Below are 20,545 nucleotides of genomic sequence, written 5' to 3' on the forward strand. Positions count from 1 at the left end.
GACACTGGAAGCAGCAGGCTGGGACAGTCCCCCTTGGTGTAAACCCTCTTGAAGGTAGCCATTAAGCTGACCACAGCGCTGAGGGCTGGATCGCCTCAGGCCAAACTACCAGGGAGGGAGCAAAAACCCACTCATCAGCAGATAATTGGACTAAAGCTTCAATAGGCAAGGGTGTCCCCACCAGAGCAAGATCCAGTTTCTCCTACCGCCAGAAAGCTTACACAAGCCTCTTAGCCTCCTCCATAAGAGGGCAGGCAGAAGCAAGTAGAACCACAATCCCACAGCGAGTAAAACAAACCACATTTCAGAAAGTTAAGGACTTCCCTGGTGACTCAGACGGTAAAGAATCTGCCTGCAATGTGGGGAGACCCAGGTTTGATCCCTGGGTCGGGAAGATCCCCTGGAGAAGGGAAAGGCAACCACTCCAGTATTCTTGCCTGGTGAATTCAATGGAGAGAGGAGCCTGGGGCCTGGTAGGCTACAATCTATGGGATGCAAAGAGTCAGACACGACTGAGCAACCAACCAGCATGAAAAAGCAGGTATGTCCTAGATGAAGGGACAAGATAAAACCCCAGAAAAACAACAAAAACACAGTGGAGACAGGCAACCTTCCAGAAAAAGAATTCAGAATTATGATAGTGAAGATGATTCAGGATCCTGGAAAAAGAATGGCAACAAAGATGGAGAAGATGCAAAAAATGTTTACCAAAGACCTAGAAGAACTAAACAACAAACAAAGAGATGAGTAGTACACTAGAAGGAATTCACAGCAGAATAACAGATAAATGAGGTGGAGGACAGAATGGTGGAAATCACTGCCACAGAACAGAATATAGAAAAAAGAATGAAAAGAAATGAAGACAGCCTAAGGGATCTCTGGGACAACATTAAACAGACCAACATTCGCATTATAGGGGTCGCAAAAGGAGAAAAGAAAAGACCTGAGAAAGTATTTTAAGAGATAATAGCTGAAAACTTCCCTAACATGGAAAAGGAAATAGTCAACCAAGTCCAGGAAGCACAGAGAGTCCCAGGAAGGATAAACCCAAGGAGGATCACACCAAGACACATAGCAAATCAAACTGACAAAAATTAAAGACAAAGATAAAATACTGAAAGCAACAAGGGAAAAATGAAAAATAACATACAAGGAACTCCAATCAGGCTATCAGCTGATTTCTCAACAGAAACTCTATAATCCAGAAGGGAATGGCATGATATATTTAAAGCGAAATATATGAAAGGGAAGAACCAACAACCAAGAATACTCTATCCAGTAAGACTCTCCTTCAGATTTGATGGAGAAATGAAAAGCTTTCCAGACAAGCAAAAGAGAATTCAGCACCACAAAACCAGCTTTACAACAAATGCTAAAGGAACTTCTCTAGGCAGGAAACAAGAGAAGGAAAAGACCTACCCACAGAAAATACCACCCCCCAAATTAAGAAAAGAGTAATAGGGTCATCAGTTCAGTTCAGTTCAGTCGCTCAGTCGTGTTTGACTCTTTGCGACCCCATGAATCACAGCACGCCAGGCCTCCCTGTCCATCACCAACTCCTGGAGTTCACTCAAACTCATGTCCATCGAGTCGGTGATGCCATCCAGCCATCTCATTCTCTGCCATCCCCATCTCCTCCCACCCCCAATCCCTCCTAGCATCAGACTCTTTTCCAGTGAGTCAACTCGTCAAAGGAGGTGGCCAAAGTATCGGAGTTTCAGCTTTAGCATCAGTCCTTCCAATGAACACCCAGGATTGATCTCCTTTAGAATGGACTGGTTGGATCTCCTTGCAGTATAAGGGACTCTCAAGAGTCTTCTCCAACACCACAGTTCAAAAGCATCAATTCTTCAGCGATCAGCTTTCTTCACAGTCCAACTCTCACATCCATACATGACCACGGGAAAAACCATAGCCTTGACTAGACATATTGATAATCACCTTAAATGTAAATGAATTAAAAGGACCACCCAAAAGAGACAGACTGGCTGAGCAGATGAACACACATGGAAAACATGTGCACTTCATTACCACATCCCTCTGCCTGATCCCCCAAATTGTACGTATTTATTTCATACTGTTAGGTTAATCATGTTTCCATTATGGCTTGCAATTGTAATTATCTTTTATTTTTTGTCTGGCTACTGATTGTGAGAACTGATAAACATCTTTCACTACTGTGATTATGTAACTATTACCCACTTAATACCACTGTATCATGATTGGTCAACAGAAAAATAGAATTCTGTATCACCAAAACTGCCATTTAATAGGAAAACCTGTAATCACTTTTTAAAATCCAGATGCATATCATAATTATCATGGGATTTTTTTGGGGAAAAAATGCCCAGTTATTGCTTTTCCTTTTTTGCCAGAGCTCCAGATATGTTTCTAACGAGCAGCCATGTTTAAAAGCAACTGGACGATATGAGGAGCTTTTACTTTTATTTATATTATTTCGCTTTTTCTATTTCATATTCAGTGCTCCCATTTCATTTACTTGATGATTTCCAATTCCTACATCTCTCCCCTTTTTTTTTGATGTTCTTTCTCAAGCACAGTAGAAAATCTTTTGTATACATATATATAAACAATATGTGTAACATATTTTAGAAAATGAACTTTTGCCTAATTAAAAACTTTTTTACATTTTGATTCCATTTGTTCAACTTATTATGAATAGAATGCTAGATTTCTAATTTTAAAAAATATATATGCAACAAGCAACAAAGGTTTACTGCATAGCACAGGGAACTATGGTCAACATCTTGTAATGGAAAATATATATAACTGAATCACACACCAAGAATTCTACTTTTTGAAATTTAGTAATGTTTTATCTTTTCGCCAGTTTTTCTAAATCTCCTATGGACATCTAATAACAACATATGAGATTCAAGATTTCAAATATATCTGTGTAGGATATAAGATTAATACCCATTAATTAAACATAAATCTATTACATTCAAGTTATTAACGACATCATTCAAGATGCTCTGATTCTTATTTTTTCTGCACTTCATAAATTATTCTTAGAGAAAAGTTAGTATGTCTCATTATGATTATATAATTTTTCTTTTCCCTTATATTTCTTCTGATGTATCTGTTTATTAGGTGTCTAATAGTTTACAATGTCTATCTTCTTTGTGAATTGCACTTTTTATCATTAAAAAATATTCATTTGTTTCATTTAAAATAATTTAAAAATACAAATGAAAAACAGCACCATTATTTTAGTGTGCCTTTTCTCAGTGAGTTTGACCTTAAAACTATTTATTGGTTATTTGAATTATTTATGTGTAAGTATAAAAATTCTCTGTTCATTTCCTTTTTATCATTCTTTTTATATTTTATATTAAAAGATAAGTCCTTTAATCTTTTCTTTTTATATTTATATGTACAGCTAGTTTAAGAATTCCAATGGCTAACTGAAATACCAAATTTTTTCTATAGAACTTGGTTAAACTAAGAAACAGTTAAACTAAGAGCTGCTGACTGACAAGTTATTAGCGATTACTAAAGTCCAGGAATAGTAGTTTGGCACACTAATTAAGATCGTAACCACTGGATTCAGAAGATCTGGGTTCTGATTCACTTTTGACCATTTACTTAACTCTTTGAGCCTCTGTCTCCTCACCTATAAAATGCTCAAGATACCTACATCTTAAGACTTGTGAGGAGATGTCCCTGGTAGTTCAGTGGCTAAGACTCTGCTCTCCCAATGACAGAGGCATGGGTTCTATTCCTGATCAGGGAACTAGATCCAGTCTGCCACAACTAAAGATCAAAGATCCTATGTGTGGCAACTAAGACCCAGCACAGCCAAATAAATAATTTTTTTTTAAAGGGATGTATGTTAACAGTTAACACAAGGCCTGGCACACAAGCACTCAATAAATAACAATTATTGTTAAATTACAAAATATTTCAAAACAAGTTGATAAATGAAATCAGTTCTTAATACAAGGTATTAGAAGAGTATTTTCTACATCTGTTACTCAAATAATCCTTAGCCAAGTAAGAAATATCTTTGGGCTTCCCTGATGGCTCAGAGGATAAAGAATCAGCGTGCAATGGCTGAGACCTGGGTTTGATACCCGGGTCAGGGAGATCCCCTGGAGAAGGAAATGGCTACCCACTCCAGTATTCTTACTTGGAGAATTCCATGGACAGAGGAAATATCTTTAGGGATTAGTAATGCAGGTTGTTCCCACTGTTTCCAAAATCACTGCAAATGCTGACTGCAGCCATGAAATTAAAAGATGTTTACTCCTTGGAAGGAAAGTTATGACCAACCTAGACAGCATATTAAAAAGCAGAGACATTACTTTGCCAACCAAGGTCCGTCTAGTCAAGGCTATGGTTTTTCCCGTGGTCATGTATGGATGTGAGAATTGGACTGTGAAGAAAGCTGACTGCCGAAGAATTGATGCTTTTGAACTGTGGTGCTGGAGAAGACTCTTGAGAGTCCCTTGTACCGCAAGGAGATCCAACCAGTCCATTCTAAAGGAGATCAATCCTGGGTGTTCATTGGAAGGACTGATGCTGAAGCTGAAACTCCAATACTTTGGCCACCTCATGCGACGAGTTGACTCACTGGAAAAGAGTCTGATGCTGGGAGGGATTGGGGGCAGGAGGAGACGGGGACAACAGAGAATGAGATGGATGGATGGCATCACCGACTCGATGGACATGAGTTTGAGTGAACTCCGGGAGGGTGATGGACAGGGAGGCCTAGCGTGCTATGATTCATGGGGTCGCAAAAAGTCGGACACGACTGAGCAACTGAACTGAACTGAACTGAATGCAGGTTGGACAAAAGGAGGGGAAGAAAAAAAGAAAAAAGAATGATCCTATTCTATTAATGCCACAAGAAAAAGAAGAAAAAATTGAACAGAAACTTCTGCTTAGCATTTTAGACTTCTCTTAAATCATTCACCTTCTATAGTAAAACATAATGACAATTTTGAAAACTATCTTTATAATGCAAGACGCAGTAGTGAAAGTTGCTCAGTCGTGTCTGACTTTTTGCGACCCCATGGACTATACAGTCCATGAAATTCTCTAGGCCAGAATACTGGAATGGGTAGCCTATTCCTTCTCCAACAGATCTTCCCAACCCAGGAATCAAGCCTGGGTCTCCTCCATTGTAGGCGGATTCTTTACCAACTGAGCTATCAGGGAAACCATTAGAGGCAGAATACTATACAAATACATTTAAAATTATACTTGAATACATCTAAGCCTCCAGATATATTTCACTAAATATAAAAACAATTCTGAGTAAACCAAAGTTTAATATACAAAAAATGAGAAATCTACAATAACTGAGCTTTGGTAAATCTTTCATCATTTGCTTGATGAATAAAAGTTAAAAACATTGAAATTATTTTAAACGGACCACTTAAGAATTATTTACATAACCCCCTTTTTCATTTTCTATAACAATGAGAACATGCTGTTATAATAGTGACTGTGAGGCACTGCAAAAATCCTAAAAGTGGACTTCTGAATTAAAAGGAAAGATGAATCAGAGATATACAGGATACACACTCAGTTAGAAATCAGTTAAGCAATAAGCCCCTTTTCTATTTTCAATAAATACTAATTTGCTGCAACTTTAAGAGAAACAAAAAATACAAACTCTCTTGAGGACAGGCACTTGATTTTGTTTACCTCTGTATTTCCAACACCTAAAACAAAGCCTAGTATAGAGCAAGCACTCAATAAACACTTGTTAAATAAATAACAAGAACACTTGAGATTTATGCTTTATATGCTCATTTTAAAATCAATCAGCCTTAGAAGCAATATCCACAGCCCAGTTTCTGCTTTCAGTTGTAACTTAGTTACTTTCTTGCCTTTAAAAAGTCACTTTTCTGGAGATCTTTTCTACATTCTATGCATTCGGGCTACTAAAATATGCTCTCTTGCATGATCTTTGGTAAGACTGTTAGTGGAAGTGAAAATGTCTTGTGAAGTATAAACCACCATATAAATGTCAATGTTTACTGTTTCAAGCATTTGGCAGAGTAAGTTAGGGCATACATAAGTTTGCATGGTAAGTCACTTCAGTTGTGTACAACTCTGCGACTCTATGGAATGCAGTCTGCTAGGCTTCTCTGTCCATGGAATTCTCCAGGTAAGAATACTGGCGTGGGTTGCCATGCCGTACTCAAAGGGAAACATAAGTTTGAAGTGAAGCGTGAATGTCACACAGTCTTGTCCGACTCTTTGAGGTGATAAATTAAATTCAAATCTCTTCATGTTAACCTCACTGACTAATAAAATGTTAAAAAACCTTTTACGTTTTCTTTAAATGTATTCAGTATTTACCTGTAATTTGACTAATCTTTTTTCCCTGATGGCTCAGATGGTAAAGAATCTGCCTGCAATGCAGGAGACCAGAGTTCGATCCCTAGGTCAGAAAAATCCCCTGGAGAAGGAAATGGCAACCCACTTCAGTATCCTTGCCTGGAAAATCCCACGGACAGAGGAGCCTGGCGGACTACAGTCCATGGGGTCGCAAAGAGTTGGACATGACTAAGCGCCTAACATACACATAATTTGACTAATCTTTTTATTAGGAAAGCCTTGCAGCATCTATATTTTATTGATGTATGCTAAAATGTTACTACTAATTAACAAATGTAGGCCAGAATCAGGATTTAACTCTCACTCTGTTAATATTCCCTGGTGGCTCAGATGGTAAAGAATCCGCCTGCAGAACAGGAGATCCGAGTTGGATCCATGAGTTGGGAAGATCCCCTGGAGACGGGAACAGCAACCAACTCCAGTATTCTTGCCTGAAGAATTCCATGACAGAGGAATTTGGCAGGTTACCCACCATGGGGTCATAAAGAGTTGGACACGACTGAAGCAACTTAGCCCGCACACGTGCACTGGTAATATTAATGTGGTAGAGAGAAAAGAACAGGACTTGATATTATAAGATTAAGAGTTCAATTTTAGCTAAATCATCTTCTAGTTGGGGCACAAATTTTACATTTTAAAAATATTTTAATTACTATTTACTGGGTATTTATCCGCCAGGCACCATTCAGAGCACTTCACGTTTTCACTCTCTTAATTCTCACAACAGCCCTAAGCTGCTGTTAATGATTGTTATCTATCTATGAGGTAGACACTCTGCTCACTTTTCAGATAAGGAAAGCAAAACAGGGAGGTTAGACACAGGCCCAAGGCCGGAGAGCAGGTGGAGACTGCACTGGGATTCAAACCCAGGTCGTTAGACACCAAGATGCACAGCTCTAACTACTAGGCTGTACTAGGCACCCCAGCAGCCTCAATTTCCCTGAGAATAATAGTACTCCATAGGATTTTTTGTGACAATGAAATGATATAAAACATTTTGAAATTCCTGACAAGGAATACATAATTAATAATCAGAACAGAGACTTCCCGGTGGTCTAATGGCTAAGACTCTGCACTCCCAATGCAAGGGGTCCAGGTTCGATCCCATGTCAAGGAACTAGATCCCTGCATTCTGCATCTTCAGATTCCAAATGCCACAACTAAAAACAAAACAAAACAAAAATGAACCCACATGCCTCAACAAATACTGAAGATTCTGAAAACGCTGCAAATAAGATCTAGCATATCCAAACATTTTTTTAAAAATATTAAAAATAACTTTTTTTCTCCAAGTATTTTAAATAAAATGTTCTCTTCCCTGTGACTTTTATTTACTTTCTAACCATTTCAAATTATAAATTATACTGTTCTGTTGGTCTTCTTTGTGGGGAGAGTGGCAAGTCAGTATAAAAATTCATTAAAAATAAAACAAAGAGCACAGCTGAGTCGGATCATTTTAAGAGTCTAAAGTATAAAGAAAAGCAGAAAAGATCTTTACATAATATCCTTGAATACTAAAAAGACAAAGTTATGAAACATCTGAGAGTTAATACCAAAAGATCAATGGATTAAATGTTATCTAAATATATTTCAATTCAACAGAAACTTATGTAATCTCAATGGGAACGTTCTGATTTTGGCAAAGGTTTTCTAGCTTTCCTTTCTTGTTGAAAGGGCTTAAATTTGGATGTGTGTGGGCTAACTGTAGACTGATTATTTTTTCTAGTTAATAGTATTTACTTGTTTCATTGTAAGAATTATTCGAAGAAATTATAGTCTTTTTCCACTGTCTTTTTCCACTGTTAGGAATAATGAAGGGATCTTGGGTACTGCTGTCCAATTATACAAACACATTTCAAATGCCTTTCTAGCTAACTAGCTCTCAAAAAGTTAAACCTTAACTGCACAAGTAGATTTATAACTCTACTAAACCTTTTTATTTACCCTCATAAACTGTTAAACACATAATATCTGCACTCCATCAACTATAATTTGTTAGCTCTAAGATTTTTTTCTTCCTACTTTGTACTAAAGATTCAAAGGATGAAAAAAGTTATCCTCATTAGTACCAGTCAGATACATTTTGGAGTATGGAATTAAAGATTTTTCAAAGACCTAAAAACGAGGAGAAAATGGATGAGGTCAAAGGAGTCTTGGGTTCTAGTTCTGCAAAAGTAGAATGAAGCAGCTGAACAGACAAAATTCCCACATGTAGTCTATGCAAATTGAAAAAGAGGAGAAAGTAGATATTTCAGTCTTTTCCTGTTAAAAATAATATCCTCAATCCCAGGCCCCAAATCTTCTTTAATTAAAAGATTATTGGTCATAGAACGCTAAGCTAGATCTTAATTAGTAAATACTCCCTGTTCTTCTGTGGATTAGGACCTGAATTTTTTCAAAATGCCTAATTTAAGAGGTCAAACCATTTAAATCAGTGGGAGTTAATAATGAATAGGGCTGTCAGTTTCTCCTTTATTTCACACTAGTGGCCAAAAGCCTCCTTGGGAATTGATGCTACACATTTTCATTGGATGAGCCATAACGGTAGGATGAACCCTGATTCAACATTTAGGAGAAATGCAGGACACAGCGTTGCCGCCATACATCAGCTGGCTGTGTGATTGTGGACCAGGCATGTCACGGCCTCAGCTTCTGCTTCCTCATTTTGAGGAATGTGTCCTACCTAGATGGTCCGTCCTTCGTTGACCATCCAAACTCGATTCATCCAGAGACTGAAGTGTTGGGAATTTTGTATTCCAAATAGTTCTTTTGTTCTGGGTCTATCATGCTACTTCTATAACTGCTACTCCCCATAAAGATCCTGAAAGCATATGAAAGCATGCCAAGTTTGCGGTTTGAATTCTAAACGTATTAAACGACTTAACATAGTGACTACTTCAAAATGACTGAGCGCTTAGGGTTTAAAAAAACAAACAAACAAGAACAAGCCTCCAAGAAGATGCTTTCAGTTACAGTTTACAAATGCACCTCAAAGCTCACATCAGTTTATCTTCTGGATACCTACTTTCACGGTGATTAATTCTCCAAGTATTATTCCATTCCATCTTGAAATATGCTTATTTCACACAAGGTTTAACAGGGACAAAACTGACACTTCGGGCCTTGATCATTGGGTGGGAAACTGTCCCGCGCATCACTGGATACTAAAGAGCCTTCGTGGCCTCTGCCCACTATTTGTACCAGCACCACTCCACTCGCACAAGGGGTGGCCACCAAAAATGTCTCTAGATATTGCCCCTGATTACGTCCCAAAGGTGGGGGTGGAGGGAATCCCCATGGTAGAAAACCACCGATTTAAAGAACAACGCTTCATTTGACACAGCTAACTAACTCCGCCAAGGTCTCTTTCCACAGCCCCAAAAGTAGCTAACCTAGGTTAGCAGGCTGAAACTGCTTCTTGGCGGCGAAAGAACAGACCAAAGATCTTCAGGGGCCCTTCGCCGCCTCAGCTTGATCAAGAGTGTGGAAAGGCAAAAACACAAGCCGTGGCCACGAACTCCATCAGAGACTACCTCTATTATCTTCACCGTGGGCTACGTGCATTCGAAAGGAAGCACACCCGTTTCTGAAATAAGCACGCTTCGAAACAGACAGGTGGAAAGCATCAAGAGGCAGCAAGTCTCCGGGCGTTCTCATTTGAGACTGGGACAACCCTGGGCAGCTCCGACCCGGCCTCCGGGTGCGGGGTGCGGGCGCCCGGCTCCCGCCACGCCCACCCGACGTCACCCGTTACACAACGCCCTCCACCACCCCCACCCACCCCGGCTTATGCAATTCTGCCTCCCACGGCTTCCAATTGCCCCGGTGACTTTTGCGGGAGACCGAGGTATATACGTTGCACGCCCAGCCCCGGCTAGGGATCCTCTTCCCCGCCCCGGCACGGCGTCTCCCCTCCGCGGACCCGGCCCGGGCGGCCAATTACCGGAAAGAGCGCGGCAGGAAGCGAGCCGCCGCTCAGGCTCGCCCAGCTCCCTCCCCATCCCGCGCCCGCGCGGCCTCGCCCGGCCACCCGCTCCGCGCCGCTGCGCTCGGGCGCGCCCGCCACGGCGCCAGGCCGAGGCGGAGGAAACCCCGCACCGCGTCACAGTCGGCTCGAGGGCGATCCCCATTGTGACCGAAGCACCTCGGGGCGCCGCCCCTTCCCACACACACACACCCCCCAAAACACACACACCCCGGGACCCCGAGACGCAAGCCCGGGGCGGCAGCCGGCCTGGGGCGCAGACGAGCACGGGGCCGCCCCGCGCGTCGGGGAAGGAAGGGTGCGGTCGCGGGGCCCGCGCGCTCACCTGCTCGCAGCTCCTCGCAGGCGGCGGCCAGGGCCTCCCGGTAGCGCCCCTGGTGCAGCAGCTCCCCGAGCCGGCCGGCCGCCCGGGCTCGCTCCCGCTGGCCCGGGAACCACTTTTCGGCCAGGTGGTTGAGAACGACGCTGGTCCTGAAGCCGGAGGCGGCGATGGCGGTGGCGGCGGCGGCCGGAGGCGGCCGCGGGGACGTCCCCGGGGCATCGGCGGCCGCGGCGGGCGGCAGCCGGTCCCGGCAGAGGCGGCAGCGCGCGCGGAGCTCTCTCCGCAGGCAGCGGCGGCAGTAGCTGTGGCCACAGGGCACGGTCACCGGCTCGCTGAGGAAGCCCCGGCAGCCCAGGCAGCTAAGCACCCCGCCGGCGCTAACGCCGCGGTGGGCGCCCCCCGCCGGGCTCGCGCTCCAGCCCAAGCCGTGGCGGAGCCGGTAGTTGAACACCAGGCAGTCCACCAGGGTGCCGAGGCACTCGGGCCTGACCGGGGCCCCGCGGCGCAGCGCCGCCGCGTACGCCTCCAGCGCGCCCTTCAGGTGGCCGCCCAGCGCCAGCAGCTCGCCCCGCCGGAGCAGCAGCTCCCAGCGCTCCGACTCCGCGGCCGCGCGCTCCAGCCGGTCGCCGCCGCCGCCGCCGCCCACTTCCCAGAACCGGCCCTGCCTCTGCGGCCGCGAGTCCACCTCCTGGCTCCCTCCCGGGGAGCTCCTCGCTACGGCCGGGGAAGACATGGCCCGCGGACGGCTGCTCTGCCGCCGCCCGCCGCCACGGTCCCGGAGCCTCCGGGGCGCGCGGCTCCGCACGCGGCCCGCGAGCAGGGGGGCGTGGCGCGCGGACACGGCGGGGCGGCGCGCGCCCGGGAAGCCCCGGGGGCGGGGCGCGGCGGGCGCGGGGCGGGGCCGGGCTGCGCGGCGGCGCCCGGGACTCCCCCGCACGGCCCGCGGCCGGGTCCCGGAGGAGGCGACCGCCGGCCCCGCCCCTGCCGAAGCCCCTCCTGGCTGGAGACGCGAGGTCAGATGATCCCGCGGCGGGGATCTAATTGGCTTCTCCGGAAAGAAGGGCCTGGCGTGCAACTGAACAAAGCACGGAGGAGCCCGATGCTCCATCCCCCACCTAATTGCTCCGCCGGGGCCCTCACCCCCACCCCCGCAGTCATAGATTCTCCCCTAACCGCTGCTTCGTTGGCACTTCTCCGCCGGGCAGCCGGCCTCGCTGGAGTGAGGCCCAAATCGCCATCCCTCTCCTGACATAAACGCCCACCTAAGTTGGGACCTGCCCCCCCTGTTCCTGGCCCCTGGGATCTTCCCAGTGGAGTGTACCACATGTCAGGTGCTCATCTCCATTTTTACTCGTTTATGCCCAACTTACAGATGGACACGTAGAGGCCGAGGGCTCAGGGACGCGCACAGTCAGTGGGACGACTCTGTGACTCCCTAAGTCTAGAGTAGGTCAACTTTAGGAACGAAATGTGGCTCAGATGGTAAAGAAATCTGCCTGCAATGCGGGAGACCTGGGTTCCATCCCTGGGTCGGGAAGAGCTCCCCTGGAGAAGGGCATGGCAACCCACTCTAGTATTCTTGCCTGGAGAATTCCATGGACAGAGGAGCCTGATAGGCTATAGCCCATGGGGTTGCAAAGAGGCAGACACTAAGCAACTAACACTACCTACCTGACACGACTCCTCGAAGAGTGTAAGACAATTTTGCTTGGTGCCAAATTACTGCTGCTTTTCTACTTTAAAACTCGCCCCCCATCTCGAGGGAGGAAGCCCACAGGTTCCTCTGCACGTTTCATTTACTACCGCACAACTGGCTAAGGCCCACATTTGGCATTTTTTAAAGAGAAAACTCCAGGATGAATGTTTTTCACGGGGCAGTTAACCATATCATTGCAACTCAAGCAAGGTCTGCAGTTTTGCCCACAGGAGAAGGAAAATGATCTGGTTTTTGTATAATGGGTTATATTTCCTTGAAACTTGGTGGCAACCCGTTTAAAGCTCTCTGTTGAAAGTATTTATAGATTTGATTGTAGGGTACTAAATTGTTAGGGGCTTCCCTGGTGGCCCAGACAATAAAGAATCCACCTACAATGTGGGAGACCTGGGTTGGATCCCTGGGTGGGCAAGATCCCCTGTAGGAGGGTATGGCAACCTACTCCAGTATTCTTGCCTGGAGAATCCCCATGGACAGAGGAGCCTGGCGTGCTACAATTCATTGGGTCAAAAAGAGTTGGACACTACTATTCAACTAAACACAGCACACAGCATAGATTGTTAAAGCTGGCCTTTTTTCAAAGGCTAGAAACAACCGCCCAGAGAGGGAAAGCTACTTGCCCCAAATCACACAGCTAAAAATATACAAAGGTTTAAAATCACTTTACTCTTTCTGCTATTATTAGATCTTAAATAAAAATATTTAACATGAGATTTTCAAAACAGCTAAGAGAACATTAACCTGAGCATGCTATGTCTGAACCTGCTAACGTTCCATCAGCATCCCTCTTTATACAGAACAGGCAGTTAGGCTCAAAACTGCTTTGAGTTACATTTCTACTACACAACTAGCAAATCTCCCAGCTTCAGTGTCGGGAGATACACTGCCCCCAAGGGGACAGGGAAAAAGCCAAGGCTCCTGTTCCTATAGGGTGCAGACTTTGTTCACTCATCGTCCACACTGAACCTAAGCATATTGGAGCAGAAACCCCAGGAGCAACTTCCAATCAATTGAGGTGGGGCATATTGCGATTGATTCACAAGCACAATCTTGAATCTGATTCCAGGCCCCTGAGTTACTGCCATCCTTCAATACACTGAAGAATGACATTAGTCAGATACCCCCAAACTCATCTGAAACTTGAAACTGTAAGTAATAAAACAAATATCCATATGCCCATGGGCATTTACTTTTGTGATGTATTCCTATCCTTAACAGCCACTTGCAGAATATACAATAGTAACTACTTAACACATGGCATTCATGATTACACAAAAAAGTGTAAGTTGATAAATATGCTTATGCTGCTGCTGCTAAGTCACTTCAGTAGTGTCCGACTCTGTGTGACCCCATAGACGGAAGCCCACCAGGCTCCCCCGTCCCTGGGATTCTCCAGGCAAGAACATTGGAGTGGGTTGCCATTTCCTTCTCCAAAATATGCTTATATTTCTTATCAAATATAATTCAGGTTTAACTAGGGGATTTCCCCCCCAAAGTAAAATATAATATTCAGAAAATAGTAAACATCATTTGTCTTTTGGAATTTCTTTCCCCAATAAATGTGACAAATAGCCACATCTGATTCTGGTGTGAAATAAAATAGTACAATTTTGATAATATGGGGGCGGGGGATGGGACTGTAGGAGGAATTTTGCTGTGTTCTCCTTGGCATTTGTGAATGGTTATAATTCGTGTTTGCTGGTTTATACATTTACATAACTGGTTCTCATTTATGTAACTTATTTATGTAAGAGGTTGTACTGCCTCTGTGGCCTTTGTGTGCGGCACAGTTTCCCTCTGAATCAGGAAGTCTGGGGCAAAACTATCACTGGCTCTAAGAGAGGTTACTTGTCTGTCATTCTGTGCCACCACGAGAGGGTATGTACTGTGATGTGGCTGCGTTTTCAATTCAGAGCAGAGAAAAATTAGTGTCTTTCTTCATTCATTTTTTAAAAAAAAATTTGGACTTTGGTTTCTGACTCACCCAGCAGCCTGCCACGGAAGAGAGGGAATCCTGTGTGTGTGTGGTGGATTGGTGGTGGGGGGGTAACCTCCAGACCACGAGGACTAGAATGGGGTAAAACTCTCCTTTCTTTCCCTTCCAGCGTTACTTGCTTGTGCCTTTGCTAACAAAGTAGTAAAATGATGAGATTTGTATTTCATTTCAGTTTTTTTGTGTTGTCTTCTAAAATAGATCAGTTATGTAAGAGTACGAAGAAAAGCATATCTGTTTCCTAATTTGGAAAATGCTTATCACCATCATTCCCTGCGTATCCCAGCCCTCCCCCGCCCCCACTGCGCCAGAAGGAGCCTTTTCCTGATATAGTTAGGTAAACTATTTAAGCATCACGTAACACAGTGCTTTTCCTGTGCACGAGTCAGCTGAAGATGTGTATCTGAACCTCCTTTTTTCTTTTTTTTTTAACTGTGGGTGAATTTACCATTTGTTTCTTCACATTCTTACCATTAAAAAAGAAGACAGAATTTAAATGCTTTAAAGAGCCAAGCAAAATTATGTCCTCTTCCTGATTCATTTCAGTTAGTAACATTCTGGTCAATGCATTGAGAACAGTAAATTCTAAAATGAAATATAATCAGTGTGTAGCCAATAGCATATTGATACGTAAGGCCCAGATGGAAGGGAGTTTAGAGCCCACCTGGCACACCCCTTGTGTTACAGCCATGAGGACACTGAGTCCCGAGGAGCTGTTCGTTTATAAAAGTCACATTAGAGAATCCACAGACCTGGACCGCATCTGTGCCTCTGTACCAGGGAGGAAGTCCCCTGGCCTCGCTGAGCCTCGTCTGCCACCTGTAAAATGCCAGAACTGGAACTCTCTTTCAGGTGCCTTCTGCCTCTGGAGCAGAGTCCTAGGGGTTGGTTTGAACACAGTGAGAGGAGGCAGATGGTCTCCCAGGCACAGGAGCGCAGCAACGTGACACCTGATGAAAATGTAACAGCAGAAGTTGAAGGCTGAAAAGCTAAAAGGAGGGATGAGAAACACACCTGATGGGTGCACACCCAGCCGTGTCCTGAGGAGGGAGAACCAGCCCTGGGACATGAGCTTTTTCAGTTGCCGGACAGAGATCCCCCACCACACACACCTCCTCGCCCCTTCTAATAGTCTCTGAGAGGCTGGAGGAGAGCCTGGGGGAGGGGAGCTGGTTACATAACTTGGGCATTTGTGGGGAAGTTTATATAAGATGCTAAAAATACAGTATATGATTGCAGTAATGGTGTTCTAAGTGAAGAGCCCTAATGAGGACAAACTGAGTAGGTTAAACAGAGGTGATGGTAAGTAGATGTCTAAACCCAGTTGCCTGCAATGACTACTGTCTCACCAAGTTTATTGCCCAGTATTAAAATAATGTTATTCTTGGTAGCTCAGTATGTAAAGAATCTGCCTGCAGTGCAGGAGACCCAGCTTCGATCGCTGGGTCAGGAAGATCCCCTGGAGAGGGAAATGGCAACCCACTCCAGTATTCTTGCCTAGGAAATCCCATGGACAGAAGGGCCTGGTGGCCTACAGTCCATGGTTGCAGAGTCAGACATGACTCAGTGACTAAACCACCATCCCTGCAGGGAATACTGTCAAAGGGCTCAAGAGCATCATCCTTAATTCTTTTCTAATACTCTGAAGAACATAGAAATGCTAAGGACATAACCCATATTCTATTTTACTGGTAGTCAAGTTGATAAAATGAATGCAGTTCCCAGTATCAAGCTGTTAAATAGAAACAGACATAGGAATAAATTCCATACATTATTTAACAAGTTCTGAGAATTAACTACATACAAATCCCCTGATATTTTCTATGCTCTTTCTTTCTCCACTCACCCCTCACCTTAGTGCTTACTGTCACCTGAAATTATATATATATATACACACACACACACACACATACATAGAGAGAGTTTGTGTGTGTGAATGTCTATCCTCCAAAATGTAAGCTCCTTGAGAACTGGGGTTTCTGCCTATCTTGTTCACTGATGTGTCTCAAGCGCTCAGGGCGTTAGATAATAACTGCTGAATGAGTCACACACAAATTAATGCTATCACAACCAGTCCATTCTAAAGGAGATCAATCCTGGGTGTTCATTGGAAGGACTGATGCTAAAGCTGAAACTCCAATACTTTGGCCACCTCAAGTGACGAGTTGACTCACTGGAAAAGAGTCTGAAGCTAGGAGGGATTGGGGGTGGGAGGAGACAGGGATGACAGAGAATGAGATGGCTGGATGGCCATGAGTTTGAGTGAACTCCGGGAGTTGGTGATGGACAGGGAGGCCTGGCGTGCTGTGATTCATGGGGTTGCAAAGAGTCGGACACGACTGAGCGATTGAACTGAACTGAACTGAATACTCTTCACCCTAATCAGAGATAAGAAGACATTACCATTAACACACTAGGACAATTTATATTCTTCATTTCTCATCTTTCATACATCCAATCAGGCCTGCCAGAAAATCCTTCTAGTTCTGCTTTCAGAATATATTCAGACTCTGACTCCTTCTCTCTGCTCTCTCTACTTCCCAACTCCCTGCCACCCCCACCATCACCCTGGCTCAAGCCATCAGCATCTCTACTAAAATAACATCATGGGTTTTGGTACTCTTTAGGTAAGAGAGAAAATTTTACTGGTGGGAACAGATTAAAAGAAAATTATAACCAACAAAAAATACGTGTACATATCAGTTCAGTTCAGTCGCTCAGTCGTGTCCGACTCTCCGCGACCCCATGAATCACAGCACGCCAGGCCTCCCTGTCCATCACCAACTCCCAGAGTTCACTCAAACTCATGTCCACAGAGTCAGTGATGCCATCCAGCCATCTCACTCTCTGTTGTCCCCTTCTCCTCCCGCCCCCAACCTTTCCCAGCATCAGAGTCTTTTCCAGTGAGTCAACTTGACGCATGAGGTGGCCAAAGTACTGCAGTTTCAGCTTTAGCATCAGTCCTTCCAATGAACAACCAGGATTGATCTCCTTTAGAATGGACTGGTTGGATCTCCTTGCAGTTCAAGGGACTCTCAAGAGTCTTCTCCAACATCACAGTTCAAAAGCATCAATTCTTCGGCGATCAGCTTTCTTCACAGTCCAACTCTCACATCCATACATGACCACAGGAAAAACCATAGCCTTGACTTATATGCAGAGTACATCATGAGGAATGCTGGGCTGGAAGAAGCACAAGCTGGAATCAAGATTGCTGGGAGAAATATCAATAACCTCAGATATGCAGATGACACCACCCTTATGGCAGAAAGTGAAGAGGAACTCAAAAGCCTCTTGAGGAAAGTGAAAGAGGAGAGTGAAAAGGTTGGCTTGAAGCTCAACATTCAGAAAACAAAGATCATGGCATCTGGTCCCATCACTTCATGGGAAATAGATGGAAAAACAGTAGAAACAGTGTCAGACTTTATTTTTTTGGGCTCCAAAATCACTGCAGATGGTGATTGCAGCCATGAAATTAAAAGACGCTTACTCCTTGGAAGGAAAAGTTATGGCCAACCTAGATAGTATATTAAAAAGCAGAGACATTACTTTACCAACAAAGGTCCGTCTAGTCAAGGCTATGTGTACATATACGTATACATAAATCAAGAAAACAAATACCTAACAGTCTAATATAGCAAATAAAGCTTTAATAATTTGAAAATTATAAAGCACTACTCATTTGGATAGAATCTATAATTATTACTCGTTGTCGTCAAGTCGCTTAGTGGTGTCCGACTCTTTGCGACCCCATGAACTGTAGTCTACCAGGCTCCTCCCTCCATGGGATTCTCCAGGCAAGAGTACTGGAGTGGGTTGCTATTTCCTTCTCCAACAATTATTACTACTATTGTTATTTGGAAATGCTTCCTAAAATCCTGGGTGTATCAGAAAATTTTGAATGTTTGAGAAGATCTGCTGGAATGCTTATATGGGTCCAAAAAATCTTGGGAGTCATCCTCAACTCCTCTCTTTCACTCACACTTCATGAATGGTGGGCCAGAAAATCCTTTGGGTTCTACTTTCAGAATATATCCAGACTCTGACCCCATCTCGCTCCTCCCCTGACACCGCCCTGGTCCTAGCCACCAGCAGCATCTCGCACCTAGATTCCTGCCACTGGCCTCTGCTGTTGCCATGAGACCCTTTCACTGTTACCAGCACCTTATAACACGAACTGTGTGCTCCTCGAAACACAGCAGTTATTTCTCGTTTTAACTCAGAAGAAAATCCCAAGTCCCATCCGTGACCCGGAAGTCGATTCTTGGTCTGTCCCAGCCTGCAGCCCGTTTGCTCTCCCTCTTCTCACACTTCTCCAGACCCATTGGGCTCACCAGGACCTTGGTCCTTTCTATTCTCCCGGTTAGGGATACTCTTCTGCCAGAGATCTTCCAGCCTGCCTTTCTTTCTTCCTTTAGACTTGGGATCAAATGGCACCTGTGATGTCTTGCCTAGTCTCCCTATCTCTTTTTCTGGTTTTTTATCTTTAGCTTTTATCACTAATATAACTGTTGCGTTTTCTTTCTCTTATTTATTGTCTGTCTCCCCCAAGAGTATGAGTTCTACAAGGGAAACTTTATGTAATAAACTGCTTTATTCTCTGTTGGATTTTCAATGTCTAGAACACATAAATAGATCCTCAATTAAAAAAAAAAAAACTGTTGAGTGAAAGAATAAGGAAGCGGCTCTAGTGCTCCACACAGAGGGTGCAGAGAGTGAACATGTGCTCTGGGGCTCAGCTTCTGCTTGTGATGACTTTGGCTGTTTGTGCCACAGTTGGAAGTCTGTGGATTTAAGGATACACAATGCAGAGTACGAACCACTGCATAATCACGGCTGGATTTAACGATACTGAATGGAACCTGTAACATGGTTTCTTACGACAAGATCTGACAAAATATTTGAGCTAGAGAAGTAAAAGTAGAGTTGGAGCATCAGCATACTTAAAAAAAAAACACAATACCCAGTGAATTTACTCCTTGAAAGTTCATGAGTGGACCTTCAATCTGGTAAAGTCCCCAAGGCCCATCTCTTTCCCATGTGGTTTTGTTTCCTTTGTACGTTTCTGAGGTTATACAGCTTGACTGGGCTGTCACCTGGTTTAGAGGATTAAGCCACGCAGTGCACTTTTGTTTGACTCATTTTCAGCTCGTATGTGACTTTTTAAGAATATGAATTATTAGATAAATCATAAGGATTTGAGGTTGTAATTCATAAAATAATGAGTGACTTGGATAAGGTGAATATTTGCAGAATTTCATCTGAGAGACTGGAGTATGCTAGCTGTATGGGAGGGCGTTGGAGCTGGTGAAGGCGATGGAAGCGTGTGCAGTAGGAAGACACTTGTGACTAGGTTAGGCCGGTGATCTGTGTCCCAAGTGGTCCACAGGGTCAGTGTCACGAAAGGAGAGATGATGACCTCAGATGATGGGAGAGCTCCTAACCAAGAGGTGAACACATACAGATCAGACAGTCAAGACGAGGACACTGGTAGACTGAGCAACCAGGTTAGTTGTTAAGAAAGTTAGGAAAAAGAGAAGAAGGAAGACATGCTACACAGGTTGATGTGCATTATCAGTTCAGTTCAGTTCAGTTCGCTCAGTCGTGTCCGACTCTCCGCAACCCCATGAATCACAGCACGCCAGGCCTCCCTATCCATCACCAACTCCCAGAGTTCATTCAAACTCATGTCTACAGAGTCGGTGATGCCATCCAGCCATCTCATTCTCTGTCATCCCCTTCTCCTCCCGCCCCCAATCCCTTCCCAGCATCAGAGTCTTTTCCAGTGAGTCAACTCGTCGCATGAGGTGGCTTTAGCATCAGTCCTTCCAATGAACACCCAGGATCGATCTCCCCTAGAATGGACTGGATATGCGTTATAGGTGATCTTTATTCAATGCCGCAGGTCAGGTTAGCTTAGGTAAATGCAGTAGAGAGAAGAATCTCTTCTTTATTTCTTTACCATTGTAACATATCTAGATGAGGAGAGTCTTTCAAACTTAAATGAGAAGGGATGCTCTTTAAAACTTAAGTGAAATAAACAAGATAAATAACTCTTTCGACTAGCATGGAACACTAGTTGTGACAAAAATTAACAAAATATATTAAAGGGTTGTAAACAAGCTAAAGAATGGGTACATTAAAATACTACTAAAG

At 44.2% G+C, this 20,545-nt stretch overlaps 1 protein-coding gene across 2 annotated transcripts in view; it reads right to left on the reverse strand.

Moving 5' to 3' along the window:
- The window catches only part of LONRF1 (LON peptidase N-terminal domain and ring finger 1), a 62,430-nt gene extending 50,916 nt beyond the window's left edge, over positions 1–11,514 (reverse strand). For both annotated transcript variants that reach the window (XR_016036520.1, XM_055416526.2), the window contains exon 1: positions 10,686–11,514. Coding sequence is in view for 1 of the 2 variants with exons in the window: in XM_055416526.2 (XP_055272501.2) it covers positions 10,686–11,415 (730 nt within the window). In the remaining variant the exon portion in view is untranslated. The remainder of the gene's footprint in view (positions 1–10,685) is intronic.
- Positions 11,515–20,545: the final 9,031 nt, after the last annotated feature.

The sequence above is a fragment of the Moschus berezovskii genome, chromosome 26 (genome assembly GCF_049115385.1).
Source record: "Moschus berezovskii isolate FMDL1 chromosome 26, NW_MosBer_1.0, whole genome shotgun sequence".
NCBI classification, from domain to species: domain Eukaryota; kingdom Metazoa; phylum Chordata; class Mammalia; order Artiodactyla; family Moschidae; genus Moschus; species Moschus berezovskii.